At 40.2% G+C, this 16947-nt stretch overlaps 1 protein-coding gene across 1 annotated transcript in view; it reads left to right on the forward strand.

Annotated features, from left to right (window-relative positions):
• Window positions 1-14129, forward strand: part of PDS5B (PDS5 cohesin associated factor B) — an 88908-nt gene extending 74779 nt beyond the window's left edge. The window contains exons 30-34 of the mRNA XM_075198980.1: window positions 7495-7640; window positions 9453-10004; window positions 10126-10224; window positions 11633-11756; window positions 12472-14129. Of these exons, the coding sequence (XP_075055081.1) occupies window positions 7495-7640; window positions 9453-10004; window positions 10126-10224; window positions 11633-11756; window positions 12472-12501 (951 nt within the window). The 3' untranslated portion in view covers window positions 12502-14129. The remainder of the gene's footprint in view (window positions 1-7494; window positions 7641-9452; window positions 10005-10125; window positions 10225-11632; window positions 11757-12471) is intronic.
• Window positions 14130-16947: the final 2818 nt, after the last annotated feature.

Genomic DNA, 16947 nt, shown 5'->3' on the forward strand with positions numbered 1-16947 from the left:
AGTTTTCCTTTTTTGGACATCTTGTGCCTTCAGGGTATAAAAACAAAGTAACAAGGTTAACAAATCCGATATTGAATACCAAAACATTTACCAATTAGCGCAATCTGGGAAATAATAAAGACTTAAAAAACCCAAAACTAAAACACTGATGAAGTTACCAGGAAGAGGACACAAGGGTATCACAATATAAATAAAAACCACAACGCTGAGAACTGAACACACTACTGTCCGTAAATGAATCCGTGAAATTTAAAAAGAAGTATATTTTAATTGAACATTCACTAATAAACCACAATATGTAATAAAAGATGTACACATAAGTTCTGATCAGTGTACTGCTCTAAAAACCACTATAGAAATTCATATAAGCTTATTAAAGGAGTATTATCTCATACATCATACAATGAGTCTGTGTAAATCGTCCTCCACAAGGATTGAGAAATTATGTGCTAAAGATTCAAAACGGGATCCAATCAATAGTAAACTTCAACTCTCCATCTAAGTCTAATGAACTTATATACCAACAAAGCTATTCACAAGCTCATTAGCCCTCTTGGGTATATGATGTTAATAACAACAGAACTGTTCACAAGCTTATTAACCCTCTTGTGTATATGATGATAATGGAGACGCACACGATTGTGTTAGTGACTTGCTCGTGATCAATTAACTATCAAAAGAAGCAGATGGTCGGCGTGTGAAGCAAACCTATATTATGCCATCAAACTCACAGTCCACTCTCCTGGTTCAAATAAAACTTTCACAATCTCGCCATTCTCCTACTGCTCGATTTGCTGGTTTCTGTTTTGTCCTCCAAAACACGCTGATTTTGCTGTGTTTCTCCCGATGATTAAACACTGAGGAGTTACTAAGGTTTCAGACCTCTTTAAGCAGGGTATCCTGGTCCTGTTTTCCTCTCTCCAGGAGCGCTACCAAATCCCAACTTTGGACTTCTACAAATACCTTCGGGTACGTCATTGGATCCACTCGCAGCGATCTTGCCCATATCAGCCACGCCCACCTGCCGCTCGTGAAGCGGTTGATACTCTCGTTCCCATGCTGGGGGCATATCCGCTTGGTACTAATGTCTCTTGACAGCTCCCAAGCACTGTAAATTGCAAGTCCAAGTGCAATGAGAAACTGATCTGGGTCAGCCCCTGACAGATGAGGACTGGGACCATGTTTTCAAAAATGTTTTCACCATATTGAAATGTATTAATCACTCAGAAATGCTCATTAAAATGATCTATAGATTATACTTTACCCCTGTTAACTTAGATAACATTTGGCCCACGGTTTCTCAGCTCTGTTGGAGGGAGTGCGGGGAACCGAGACCTTCTTTCATATTTTCTGGTCCCAAAATCAGACCTCTATGGGACGAAGTTTTTGGATTAATACGACAAGTAACTTCGCTGTCTATTACACCGCCTCCATCTCTTGCCCTTCTCCAACTCTATTTACCAGACTTTCCAGCTCACCACCGTTATGAAACGGGACACATTTTAATTGCTGCTAGAGCGGCCATCGCTGAAGACTGGAAGAGCCCGTCTCTCCCGCCTCTCTCCAAAGTTATAGCAGAAACTCAGCATAGTTACGTTATGGAAACTATAGGTTTCAAATATTTCACTTCAGCCTCTTACTACCCTGAAGAAGTGGTGCACTTGGTCTGATTACTACGCTACTCATAGGACTGCACTCACCCTCTGGGTCCTACTTGGTATATACTATCTTTTCTTGACCCCCCCTCCCCTAGGGGACTATTGCGTACCCCACCTGACTACCTACTTATAGCAGCTCCAGGAGTTGGCTCCATCTGCCATACCCCTCACCCTCTCCACTTTTATCCTTTCGCTTGTACTATACCCCTGTCTTTGTCATTTTGGTTTGTATGTGTTAATACCTGATGCTTTTAAATGCCACTTGACCTTTGATTGTTCAGGCATAGGTATACTTACTCTGTCATATTTCACTTGTGTTAATTTTAGTTTTTTGTTTTTCTTTGGAAAATCTAATAGAAACCTTTTTTCTCTTTCATCCATCTGGGGGACACTGCTAACCATGGGGTTGAGTAGGATAGGGAGGAGTTTGGCACCTAAATAGTTAACTTTTTTAGCTGCTGACAGGCCCTCCCCCTGCCAACCCCCAACGGAACTCAGTTTAATGTAGGTGCCCAAGGAGATTGGGCTGAAGAGAGAGGGCTGCTGCACAGTGAATTTTACTGTTATGGGTTTCATTTTATTTTAAAATGCTTTATTTTTATTTTTTTTTACTTTATAGTACAGACGACTGCTCTGTAATACAGAGCACACTCGTGTTTGAGAAGCAGCTTTCAGCAGAGAGCAGAATGGCTCCCGCTGACAGTTTAAAGAAACTGAGGGCTTCTCACAAGCGGTCTGTACAGTCCGCTCTCAGAGAGCGCCGGCTCTCCTGTAAGTCCCCGCAGGCCATGTTCGGAGGACAACGGTGAGACAAAGTGGAACGTACCAAGTTCCCCTCCTGAGAAGGAGGAGGGGAAACTTGTGGAATGGCCAGGCAGTGTGAGCGCTGCAAAGGGGCACTTAATGGCAGATATAAATGGCGACTCTACTTATAAGAGAAGTAGAGATTGCCGACATTCTGCTAGAGACCACAGCAAAGGGGGAGTTGGTTATGGAGAAAAAGAAGCTGGGGTTTTAATCCAACCTCTTCTTGGCCCAGGAGCAGGATGGCTCGTTCAGGCCAGGATTGAACCTCAAGCAATTAAATCTCCTACAGCACCAAGGGTGTTTACAGAGATAATGGCGGTAAGGGCGGCTTTTCTTCATGCCAGAAGGGTGCAAATAGTGCCCTATCTGGACATTGGTTAATAAAAGCTGCATCAGCACAGTTGTTGAAACAACATCTGCAAGTTACCATTCAGGTTTGGGAGAGACATGACGACTGAACCGCCCGAAGTCACAGTTGATACCTTTTGAAAGGAGGTCATTCATGGGGCTAATTATGCACATGGTGTGTCAGAAGATTTTTCTTCCGGAGGACAAGATAGGGTCTCTGCGAGAGGTGATGAACAGGATTCTGTCCTGTAAGAGGTCCTTCTGTGTATGAGGAAAGATGGTAGCGTCTTTTGAGACTCTCCCTTATGACAGGATCCACTCTCGGGGCCTGAGTCATTAAGGCAGACAAAGGAGTAAATGTTCTCTGGGACAAACCATGTTACAATACAAGGGGTGCAAATTAGTTTATTATTTTGCACATAAGATAAATACTGGCTGTTTTTTGATCTAGCGCACAAATATTTGCTAGCTATATTATTACACTGAAATTTAAAGTTGATCTAAGACATGCCCTACCCCAACTATAAATCTGCCCCACATTTTAAATTTACCTCCCCCTCCAATGCAACATGGTTTTGCCCAGGTGCAAATGTTACTCCTTTTTTATGCTTTGCTCTCCTTAATGACTCAGGCCCTCTGTGTTTTCAATGGGATATGTTGAAGTGGACAGGGTCCCATCTGAAGCTAGATCATCAGATGGTGTTCTCTGGAGATGAGACAGTCTCTCGGATGATATTGCGTCACAACAGGAAGGTTACAGAATTTAGTGCAAGACCAGAAGAGATCTGATAATGGCAGTGTATGTGTTCACAATGCCATGGGACTTCAGGTTAGGTTACCTGTTTGCTCCTATATCAATGATTCCCAGGGTCCTTTGGAGACTCAAGCAGGGAGATCGGCCGGTAATTCTGGTGGCGCCAGCTTGGACATGAAGAGTCTGGTGTCCAGAGGTTCTTCTTATGACATTGGACCTGGGTATTCGGTTACCCCTTTGGAAACTTCTGCTGATTCAGGGACCATTCTTGCATCAGAATCTAGCCCATTTGAATTTAACGGCGTGGCTTTTGAAGCCATTCTGTGGAAATCCAGAGGGTTTTCTTCCAGGGTAATTGATACCCTAATCAAGGCTAGAAAGCCGGTTCGGCTTGGATTTATCGCCGCTTTTGGCGTACGTACGTACGTACGTACGTACGTACGTACGTACGTACATAGATGGTGTAGGAATAAGGCCTGCTGTTCAGAGTCTTTTTGTCTTGCTTTTATACAAGATGGTTTGGATGTTAAGACTTTCTTACAGGGAGTTCTTCAGATACAACCTCCCTATGTTCCACCAACGAATCTTGGGATCTTCGTTTAGTCCTTAATATGCTGCAGGAGCCTCAGTACATACCGTTAGTCGGTAGAGTTATGGTTTTTAACTTGGAAGGTGGTTTTCCTTCTTACTATTCTTACTATTGCCACAGCTCAAAGGTTATCTGAGCTGGGGGTTTGTTGTGAAGCTTATCTGTTTTTTTCAGAATGATAGAGCAGGCCTAAGGACAATTCATCATTTCTTCCTAAAGTGGTGTCTGGTTTTAATGTAAACCAGGAAATGGTGGTTCCTGTGTTCACAGAGGATCCTCAGGGATCTGGAACAGGGAACATGAAAATTTTGGATGTGGTCAAGGCTCTATGAATTTATGTCAAAAGAACTGCAAAGATTCGTAGGACAGTTTATTTATCTTGTTTGATTATTTTGGACGTGGATGATCGGCGTCTAAACAATCTATTGCTAGGTGGCTTACTGCAAGCTTATGTCAGTACTAACCGTCCGGTACCGGAGTGTATTATTGCCATTCTACCCGTTCTGTGGGGGCGTCTTGGGCTTCACGGAATGGGACCTCAGCGGACCAGTTATGCAGAGCAGTTACCCGGTCCTCGGTCCATACTTTCACAAGATTTTACCAATTCAATGTCTTGCGTCTTTGGATGCCTCAATTGGCCGTAGTACTCTATGTGCTGGGGTATCGGAGCGGTTCCACCCTTCAAGGGGGCTGCTTTAGTAAGTCCTCATGGTTAGCAGTGTCCCCCAGATGGATGAAAGAGAAAAGAAGATTTATACTTATGATAAATCGGTTTCTCTGATTCCATCTGGGAGACACTGCGTTCCCTCCCTTCTGCTTTCTTCTATGTGTTCTTGGTTGATTGGTCTATCTTCTTGGGGCTTTTTTAAATCAAACTGGGTTCCAGTGGGGGTTGGCAGGGGGAGGGCCTGTCAGCAGCTAAAAAAGTTAACTATTTAGGTGCCAAACTCCTCCCTACCCTACTCAACCCCATGGTTAGCAGTGTCTCCCAGATGGAATCAGAGAAACTGATTTATCGTAAGTTATAAATCCTCTTTTTAGTTAAAAATAGTGTTGAAAACTTAAATGGGGAGGTATAAAGATGGAGATAAAATTAGGAAGGCCCCTAATACATAATGTATTGTAGGACTCATCTGTTCTTTTATAAATTGAGCCCAGTTAGAAATATACTCAGGCAATATGAATGTATGTTAGGCAGCTGATGTGCTTAGTAAGCAATTGTATAAAGCAGTGATATGCAAACCTGTAACTAGACATTTTAGTGACCTGGGCGAGACAGGGCACTGGCGCCCCCCATCTAAGTGGGAGTGACAATTGTTGAGTGGGCGTGGTCAACCTACTGTGGGGTGTGGCTAGCGCTTTACAAGTTTTAGACAGCACTGAAACCCCCTCCTTCCCCATTCTTCACGTTCTGGTTTTGTAAGGATATTTATGTAATAGGCTCCATAGAATCGCAGTGCTTACATGCTAGCTGTATAAAAAAGGAATTGGCTATTGAAATAAAATGCACTGAAACAAATTGAAACATAATTGGAATGGTACCATTTTTATCACACTGCCCCTTCATCACAGTTTCCCCTTTATCACATTGTGCCATGGAGATATATATATATATATATATATATATATATATATATATATATATATATATATATATATATATATATATATATATATATATATATATATATATATACACATACACATACACATACACACACACCATAAAGAGCATCCTAGTGTCCGCCATACAATACAGAGACCATTCCTGTCACTGCCTCACAATACAACCTCCCTCATCATGAATTAACCCAACCTCCCTACCCTCATATCACACATTATATTAATACACCCCCCATTCCCTCACACATTATGGCAGCATACCACCCCCCTTCCCTCATAAAGCATAGCAGCATGTAGTACACACTCCCATCTATCATAGAAGCACACACCCCCTTTTATCATAGCAGCACACATTTCCCCCAATCTCCCTTTAACATAGCAGCACACCTTTCCCCCCACCCTCTAACATAGCGGCACACATACCCCCCCTCCTCTCTCTCTAACAAAGCAGCACACATACCCCTCCTCCCCTCCCTCTAACAAAGCAGCACACCCTCTATCATAGAAGCAAACCCCCCCCCCCTCCCCGAAGCTTTTGCTTGAAGTCCTACCTTCATTCTTCTTACTTCTTGTCCAGCTGTCGCTGCCTAGCTCTTCTCTGCTGCCTAGCATCGTTGTGACATCAGACGCTGAGTGGCAGAGGGCAGAGTTCAGAAGGGCCGCTGTTTTGGATGCACCAGCAGTCTGATTCTGAGGCCTGTCGGGTGTCCGTAAAAGAGGCAGGTAGCGGGCAGCCGCTGCACCCCTTGGGCTTGCGCACTGGGCGACGGCACCGCCCGCACCTGCCTAGCTACGGTTCTGCATTTCCGGGGCTGCATGGTGCAGCCCTCTAACTTTGCACACTGTCCTTAATCTCTGTAGTAAGCTAAAACAATACATTTAATCCAATAAAGACACCTGTCTGTGATAACACATAAGCAAGTATTACAAGCTATAACAAACAGATCTGACCATAAAGCCGGTCATGTATGCCTATAATTCTGGAGCTCACTGTAGATGTGTTATATAAATATTTTTTTATGATCCATAATATACAGCAGACATCCTGGCTTGAAGTACTATGTATGCCACCTCTTTTTGTTCCTATTGAAGAAAATGGTGGTTATTGGTGCACTTGAATTGAAGTCTTTATTTTGTATTTTTATTTGGTTTGCAGTTTAGTACAAATATCACGCTCTATCTAGGTTTGGCTTTCTGTACAATATTTTTCTGAATGTTATTAGTATCTCCTTTTTTATATAGCAATTTTGTGTTTTTAGGTTTAGTGGTCTTGTATAGAACCATTTTTTATTGGGAACCTGTATTCTCGGGAGTAGTTATCAGCGCTTCAAAAAATATAGTGTATGTAAATCAAATGCCTTTTGGAGTCATTTTGCCTACAGAATTGCTAAAAATGTATAATCTGCTTGATGTGTTTATAATGTTTGGATCAGAAATGGGCATCCTGATGCACTTTGGTGGCCCTCTAACCATCAAAAGAGCTGCACATTACCCTCAATCTCAGTAATAAGTTAAATCAATACATTTAATTAAAGCCAGATACTTCTATTTGTAATATATCAGAGAACATTTTTAGTGTTGCACACTAAAATAAATCTGACAATAAAGCAGGACGGAGCTTAGGGCTGCAGGTGAAGGCTCAGAGGGCGCATGTTACACATGCCTTGTTTATATGGTTACATTATTATTAAATGGTTCATGTTTGCACATTTCAGCCTAAATCTACAAATGTTCTTGGAGCAGTGAACAAGCCCCTGTCTACAGCAGGAAAACAAATGCAGTCAAAATCATCCAGAATGGAGACTGTAAGCAATGCCAGTAGCGGGTCTAACCCAAGCTCACCGGGAAGGATTAAGACAAGGTATGAAAGACATCACCCTTTTCCCCTCTAAGTATATTCCTTAAATCTATTCACACTTCTTCCTACCTGAATAAACTTTAATAATTTGAATGCATGTAAAGTATACAGTTATGGGAATCTAGTGCATCAACTGTACATAATTTAAACTTGATGATCAGTCTTACTCAAGACTCTTCAATTACAAATGACTATACCAGCTCCCAAAGGCCTAAGATGCTTTGTAAAATGTTACTGCTTTAGACCAAAATCTTAAATGATAGAGCAATGCATGTCTGTTATGCCACTTTGGATTTATCCACCGGCCTGCAGTCTACATAGAGGATTTCTTTTATTTTTTCCCCATCAGAAAAAAATGTGGTGTTCAACTTTTGTAATGTTATACATCTTCTTTAAAATTTTTAACTATAATAAGTTAAAATTAAATCCACGTCGGCGTAACAAGTGTCGTACAATTAAACACACAAACATTCAAGCATATTGTAAATTATAGAACAATATTAGTTAAGTAGGTTATTTAAAAATAGATTCAATGTAATAATTTTTATCTGAAGTGTCTTTAGTCATTAACATTGGTCTTCTTACTAAAAAATTGAATTTGACGATATCTGACAGAAGTAGTAAGAGGATCTTTTAATGTTGAGGCTAGGAAGTCCGCCACACAAGCACCATGCTCTTGGTGGTAGTTGAAATTCCGAATCAAACGAAATTACACAGACCCTGAGTATACGTACATAAAAATACCAAACACTATGAGAGCGACATAAAAAAAATATAGAGATTTTCCAACAAATAGACAAAATTTCCAACCCGGCTTGGACTCTGCTCCTATGAATTGCAACTGAACAAATTGCCTGCACATGGAATTGACATCAGTTTGCGTAGCGACACTAACATTTCCTGTTTTAAAGCGGAAATGCCCCCCGCCTCAGTCATCCAAACCAAGGGTTAGTGTTAATATCAGCGTAGGGCGCCGGGTTCTGGCATTGCAGATTTCAAAAAGGAAATTTTAGTGTTGCTATGTTAACGGACGTCAAGTGCAGCCATTTTTTTTAGTCGCAATTCATAGGAGCCGACTCCAAGCCAGGTCGGAAATCTTCCCTATTTGTTGGTAAGTCTGTTTTTTTATTTTATTTTTTTGTGTCACACTGATAGTGTTTGGTATTTTTATGTAGATATACTCAGTGCCTGTATTGCTGTTATCGATCAAACATACCACACCTGCTCTTCTCTAGTGTGTTTCTTCCTTTTTTGATTTTAATATCTGCTTTCGCTAAACCACAAAAATGACATTTTGGATGGATCTTATTTCAGCAAGTCTCTGAATGATGGCACAGGCTGTTTCTCAGGAACACAGTGAGCATGCTCCTGCAGTTCATGGGATGTGCATATTCACAATGTTTATTGATATTTAAAGCTTCACATAAGAGAGCTAACTTGCAGGCATGTAAAAGGTGACAAAATTACACAGCTGTATACACATAAATATGTTGTCCATCAGGTTGACAGCAACTGCTTTTAGGTATACAATACATTTCTTACTATTAGTTGTATTCATTTACTTGTAATGCTTGTTTCTTCTATATATATTTGGAGTGATCTATATTGATGTTTGGTTACTATGCAGGGTGAGGCTGTTATGTGTTATAATGCAATATTTGTAGTTACTTTTGCTTGTATTTTTTTTTTTTTTGTAGAACTGCTGAAACTATATTACTAGATGTCATGAAACCGATGTGTATCGTTAAATATAATCTGGCATATCACAATTAACTTTAATATGTTTTGATCTCTCACAAACTTTACCATGTGAAGACTTGACAGCACTGAACTGGATCATAGTGAAAATGAGGATTATTCTATGATGTCCTCTCCTCTATCCGGAAAGAAAGGAGATAAAAGAGATGACTCTGACATTGAGAAGCCAAGAGGACGAAAGAAACAATCCCTTCTAGACCAAGATGATAGTTTGAGCTTGGATGAATTATCCAAATCTGCTCCGGAACCAAAACCCAGTGGTGGCCTGCGTGGAAGAAAGCGAGCGACGGTGGCTTCAGAATCGGATGACCAACAATGGCCAGATAAGAGGTTAAAGGAAGACTTGCTTGAGTTTGAGGATGAACAAAATAGTCCGCCTAAAAAAGCAAGACGAGGAAGACCACCCAAGTCAGCCAAGGTGGCAGCAGCAAAAGAAGAGCCAGCAGTAAAGACCCCAAGGCGAGGCAGAAAAAAAGTTGTTGCAGTAGAAAGTCCCCAGGAGGATGAAGTGGAATCGCTCGATATTAATGAAGAACAAGATTCTGAAAATGTAGAGCAGAAAAGGAAAGGCAGAGTCTCATCAAGGACCCCCAGAAAGACCACACAAAAGTAAATAGTCTGTTTTGCGGTTTTTTTTATGGTGGGTGGAGGAGCAGAGAAAGCTTTAGGGTTGGGTTTATTTCCTTAAGAAGGTATCTAGTTTGTGTTTTAATTATAATTGCATCAACAGGTCTGACCAATCGGAATCTGCTTTGGAGTCCTCTCCATCTGCACCACAGAAAAGAAGAGGAAGACCACCGAAAACACCTCCAGTACAGGGAAAAAAAAGGTAAGTTTTTAGGAGATGAATTGGACCCATTGTGTTTTCTCACCGCTAAATGATAGTCTGGGCACAACTTGCATGTTCGTTGTATTTAAAAAAAAAAAAAGCGCGGTACTTAAGCATATTTCTAAGTGTATTCAAATCCAAGTATATCTCAAGATAGGTTTCATTTGAATCCAGGCATAAATAAACTCTGCCACCACAGTACTTTTGCTCTACATAAACAGAACAGACTGCTGTATGCAGACAAACATATGTGCAATATAAGATCACATCAGAGCGCATAGAAAAAAAGCTGTAAAATAAATTATCCAAATTTTTATTGATATACTATTACAAGTTAATTTTGTAAAAAATATATATATTTTTAGCATTAAATACATAGATTCTTATTAATGAGTACTGTACATAAAATGCGTTTTTATAGTATTTCTCACTTGCATAAACATTCTTTGCTAGCTAGCTGCACAAATTTGTGTATCTTTTAAAACAAAGACTCTGCCGTGTCAGTCATCACTATCAGTCGGCATTTATACCTGCCCTGTAGTTTGTGCAAATGATACGGCTGAAATCGAGCTTATTGTGCCTACATTAGTCTCCCCCTCTAGCGTTCCACCTCTCAAGTCATAGGCAGTCTTAAGTGTCATTTGCTTTCGGGCATAGATTGCCCGAAAACGTATGTTTCTGAGCATGCGCAGAGCTGTTTCACACAAGACTTGCATCCAATCATGAATCTGACCCATTTCAACTTTTGCCACCTTTGTTTACAATTAGGTTTTTTTTTTGTTTGTTTGTTTTATCGAAAAACCTAAAAGGTTTTTAAAGTCTGTTCATAGCAGTGGTTGTTTACTTAAAGTTCATAAAATAAGTGATTTTATCACATTTGTATTCTTTAATGTACCCAGTTATCTGCCTAGTGCTGTTTCCTCTGACACAGCATACATTTTTATTACTCTGTGCACTGGTTTGTTTTTTATTATATAAAGGATACATATTTTCTTATTACCTGCTTGCGGAGTAGTTTTCAACATAACACACCTAGGTATGAGTATCATCTGGGCATGTGTAGTGTGAACAGCCAAAATAACTTTAATTATGATGTAAGAACCCAATAACTAGTTATTTTGCACGAACATATGCATTACATTTTGTAGCATCATATGAAGCTACATATGCTTAGAGGGTATCAAACTTTAGATATATTTGCACATAAAAAGTATAATAGTGAGTTTCGGACTTTGTTTGCTCTACTTTTTGGGGTCACTTACTGTGCGTTTCACACATCATTCATAGTAGGAACCAGTTCTTTAGAGCAGATCATTAAAAACATTGTGTGATGTGATTCTTATTCAATATATACATTTAAAATTAACACAGTAGCTCCTTACTCATATGTGAAACGGTGTTTGTTTAGGAATGTAGGGCGGCAGAGAAAGGCAGTCAGTAGAGAGCCCGACTCTGATGACGAGATGGAGAATAGCCTGGCTCTTAGCGATGATGTTTCCAGAGAAGAAGAGGAAGAAATTGCTCCTTTACCTGTAAGTTCAACGCATTTTGAAATTGTGCTGGTCATGAGGCTGCCGTTTGTACTTTATAAACTAATTTATTGCTCCCTCTTTTTAAGCCTAACTCTCGCTATGTTGCTCTTGCTTTAGTGCTATTTTTAGACTTAAAGCTGTACTGAAGTATGTACGTTGCAAGCTCATTTGTAATGTGGGATCTCCCAGAATATTAACAGAACCCTTAAAGTCTATAGCATAGATGTCTTCTGCTGTCCCTTGAAGTCTTTACTGCAGAGTAGAAAGAAACGCTGGTAAGTCCGGATGGGGGTCACTCGGCACCCATACGCCTTTATTTAAAGGGGCACTATAATGAGACTTTAAATACATTGTTGACTGCTTTTACATAATTCTGAGAAGGATCTTCAGACATTATAATGAGGTAAAAACAAAAGTAATTTAATAATGGATATTTATTTTGGTTCTGCCGTTGCTCCCTTTAAAGGCAGCACTACACCATGCAGCTTTATTCAGTGTCAACACATGAACTACAGCTGGTTGAAGCCAGTCTCCATTGACCTAAATTATCTTTTATATTTGTCATTGTCCTTTCATCACTTACATAATGCTTATCTTTTCCATTGGACATGCTTATTGGTGTGTGTGGTTTGATCAAGAGTTTGGATATGCAGGAAAAAGAATGTTTGACTTTCTTTGTGGTAATGACACACTATCAATTTTTTTTATTCCTCAGGCACGGCGCTGGTCTGCAAAAAAGCGATGAGGAAGCATGAAGTGACTGCCCTAGCTCACGGAGGAGTACATGAAATGTTTGTTGTACAATGGCAAAGGACTGAGGCTGTTTGTGCAAATAAAAAAAAAGACGGAAAAAAAAAGGGTCACGCACTAACAACAAGAATAGACGTCTCTCATACCCCTGCAACTGCAGCCACCATTGTTTATCATTAGCTGTGGGTATTTGTGTGGTTTGTAATGTGCGCTGGACACGTAGACCTGAAAATGTAAATAGCTCCTTTTTATATATGCGTCATAAAGTGCTTGTATAGCTTTTATTTTGCAGCTTTAAACTGACAATAAGCAGATGACCATCAGATTTTCCAATATGACAGATGAAAATGAAGCAATATTTGCCATTGTGTGTGCTGTAATCCCCTTGGCATTTTACTGTGAAAAAATGATTCTAAACTGTCATAAATGGTCTTTCAACTTTCAATAATTTAATGTTCTGTACACATTAGAGCAGTCTTTGGTCTTTCATGGTGCTCCCCATCAAGTATCTGTTTTTTTATTTTTTTATTATTTTATTTTTTTTGTCTGTGTTCTGCCCCAAAGAGAGTACCTGATGTCCACCAGGATAACACAATGTAACCCTGTCAGAATGCTGTCAATTTTCACCTCTATATTGTTGCCAGACCTGGCTGGCTGTCCTGTGGCATTGCAAAATTGTAAGAAATATGAATTAAAAACTATTATAATTTTTAAAGTGTTTGCGCTATGAAAATAATGTATTAAAGACGCCGCCTATTTTATCTTTCTTTCTAGCTTCCATTAATTCACTTCTGCAGTTCATTTCTCAAGTTGTTTTTTTTATGTCCCGTCCCCCAGTGCCACAACTACCCCCTTTCCCTTTTTAATGAATTTAGGGATTTCTTCCCAATTGTGGTAAATGCTTATAAGCTTGGCTGCACTTTGGGTAAAAGGAAGTTCCTAGGAGGTGGAAATAAGTTTTATATTAAAGTATTAAATGTTTGAAAAGGTGTTACGACAACATAAATGGAATTATAAAGATGCAATGTAGTGGTATCAATTTTGTGCTAGAATTACACGTCTATGCCTTTTTTTAGGGTTTGCATGTCTATGATCAGTGGGGGGGTCGATGTAACTTTTTATGAATAATGGCTACTACAAAGCTGCCTCATCCTTTTCTGTGCCAACTGGGACCTCCACATTGACAACTATAGAAACTTTTCGTTTGGTAGAACACGATTATCATTTCAGGAAACCAAGAATCTTGTGAACGTAATGTAAAACTTTTTTTTTTTTATTCTATTTACTCCGTTAACAATTACCAGTATTTGACTGTAATCTCCACCTACATACATCATGAGCATCTTAACGGCACTGTACATAATGAAATGCACCTGATTGTCTCCAGGTTTTAAGTATATTCCATTTAACAAATGATTTTATTCTTTAAGGAGACAGTGCATTACACAGTAAGCCTGACCTGCAAATGTTGAACAATGTTGTATTTTATTTCTAGTTATCCATTGTGTTTATATAATGTGTATATTTCCATATTTTATAAAGAAATGGCTGTATAAAATCTTACATGTGTGAAAACCCTTGTTCCTTACTGGGACTTGAAATATAAAACACATTTCTCATTAACGTGGTGTTTGAATTATAGAGCAAATTCAATTTTTTAGCAGCATAAGTAAACAGTTTAATTAAAGTAAATGTTTAAAGAACAACTTTTAAAAGCATGCTCTCTGCACCATTATCTGAGCTATTTTGTGTGATTCTACTGGACATCGGTTATGGTTGATATGAAAAGACTTTTGAATGGAGACTGAAATATTTTATTTGCTTGGATATGTGCTAATGCATACTGAAGCCTTCCTTCATAAATACAGGTCTCACAAAATATGACAATCCTAAGCCTGCGATTTCAGGGTTATCGGATACACCGATCAGCCACAACATTAATGCCACTGACAAGTGAAGTGAATAAAATCAATTATCTTGTTACAATCACACCTGCCATGGGTGGGATATATTAGGCAGCAAGTGAGCTGTACGTTCTTAAGGTTGATGTGTTGGAAGCAGGAAAAATGGTCAAGAGTAAGGATCAGAGCGACTTTGAAAGGGGCCAAATTGTGTTGGCTAGATGACTGGGTCAGGATATCTCCAAAAAGCCAGATTGTCTGGTCCAATGCCATAGAAAAGCTGCTGTAGCAAAGATTGCTGAAAAAGTTAATGCTGGCTATGATAGAAAGGTGTCGGAACACAAAATGTGGCGCATCTTGCTGTGTAGCCAAAGAACGGTCAGACTGCCCATGCTGACCCTTGTCCATTACCGAACGTGCCTACAATGAACACGTGAGCAGCAGAACTGGACTATGGCGCAATATAAGAAGGTGGCATTGTCTGATGAGTTGTATCTTATGTGCATTTTTTACCTCTGGAAGAGATGGCTCCAGTCTGCACTATATGGAGAAGACAAGCTGGCAGAGGCAGTGTGATGCTCTGGGCAATGTTTTTTGTTGAGAGAATTTGGGTCCTGGCATTTATGTGGATGTTACTTTTGACATGTATCGCCTACCTAAACATTGTTGCAGACCAAGTACACCCCTTCATGACAACGGTATTCCCTGATGACAGTGGCGTCTTTCAGCAGGATAATACGCTCTGCCACACTGCAAAAATGGTTCAGGAATGGTTGAGGAACATGATAAAGTTGAAGGTGTTTACTTGGCCTCCAAATTCCCCAGATCTCAATCCTATCAAGCATCTATGGGATGTGCTGGAAAAAAAAAATCAGCCATGGAGGCCCCACCCTGCAAATTACAAGACTTTTGCGATCATCTTGGTGTTAGATACCACAGGACACCTTCAAGGGTCTTGTGGAGTCCGTTCTTCGACTGGTCAGAACTGTTTTGGCGGCACTAGTAGTGCCTACCAAATATTAGGCTGGATTTAATGTTGTGGCTGATCTGTGAATTTCTTAAGTGATGCTTACTTAAAGTTTTAAAAGTGTGGCCACAGTGACACTTAATACAAGTCAGTGGTTCCCAAACTTTCTCAGCTCGAGGCACCCTTAGGGTCACCATAATTTTTCCAAGGCACCCCTAAGCAAAAATAATTACCGGGTAGTCCCGTTGTTTAAGTAGTTGGGTCAAAATGATGTAAGATGTATTTAGACCCCTTCACCATCACATTGTGCCCCTTTATCATATCACTCTGTATCCCCTTCGCCATCTCACACCCTGTGTCCCCCTCTTCGCCATCTCACACCCTGTGTCCCCCTCTTCGCCATCTCACACCCTGTGTCCCCCTCTTCGCCATCTCACACCCTGTGTCCCCCTCTTCGCCATCTCACACCCTGTGTCCCCCTCTTCGCCATCTCACACCCTGTGTCCCCCTCTTCGCCATCTCACACCCTGTGTCCCCCTCTTCGCCATCTCACACCCTGTGTCCCCCTCTTCGCCATCTCACACCCTGTGTCCCCCTCTTCGCCATCTCACACCCTGTGTCCCCCTCTTCGCCATCTCACACCCTGTGTCCCCCTCTTCTCTTCGCTGGATGATGGGTAAGTTTTGTTTTTTTTGTTTTCTTTTTTCTTCTTTTTCTTCTTCTTTTCCTTGCTAGGGATCGCGGCACCCCCGTGACAGCGCCGCGGCACCCCAGGGTGCCGCGGCGCACACTTTGGGAACCGCTGGCCTAAGTGATACAATATCATTGAGTAGAATCCACTATAAAAACTCAAATCAACCCCTTTCCCTTTGTTCCTGATTAGACCTAATCTCCTATTTTAATATCAAGTTTATTTTATTTATTGAGAAAGGTAAAAGTGGCTATATACAACTTTCACCAAGTAACCATATAAATATTTCAAACACAGATTATGCTCAATACACTCTAAATGTAAGTTTAATACAACTTTCTAGTAGAAGGATAATATGTACACATAAAGGGAATGCAACTTGCATATGTAAACACTTTGCATCATGCTGAAAGGACTTAGAAATAGGGAAATATAACAACTCTTAACACACAGACGATACAATGTGTAGGGTGCCCACAGGTTCAATCGAGATTGTATTAAGACCTGATTGTACCAAATGAGAATGTGTCTACCTATCCAGTATGTGCTGAAATTTTAGAATGCTATTTCTACTAGAGTACTCAAACTTCTCATGTCTAATGTTATCATTTACTAACCTAGTTCAGTCTCCTATATTAAGTGAGCTATTTACCATCCAAGTTCCATCCATGTAGGGTTGAGATATATCCTATGCATAATGTAAAAAGGAATTGTTGCAATCAAATAGAGTAGCTTCCCGATGACTGCATACTATGGTCTGTCATTCCTTGTTCTGAAGGAGTCCTAGTTCCACCTCCAACTTGGCACCAAAGCATCCCTTTTTGATTCTTTCAAAAGCGAGGCATATACATATAAAATTTGCTTTCTTGGGCCCAGTGAGTG

Source organism: Mixophyes fleayi, chromosome 2 (assembly GCF_038048845.1).
Source record: "Mixophyes fleayi isolate aMixFle1 chromosome 2, aMixFle1.hap1, whole genome shotgun sequence".
NCBI classification, from domain to species: Eukaryota; Metazoa; Chordata; class Amphibia; order Anura; family Limnodynastidae; genus Mixophyes; species Mixophyes fleayi.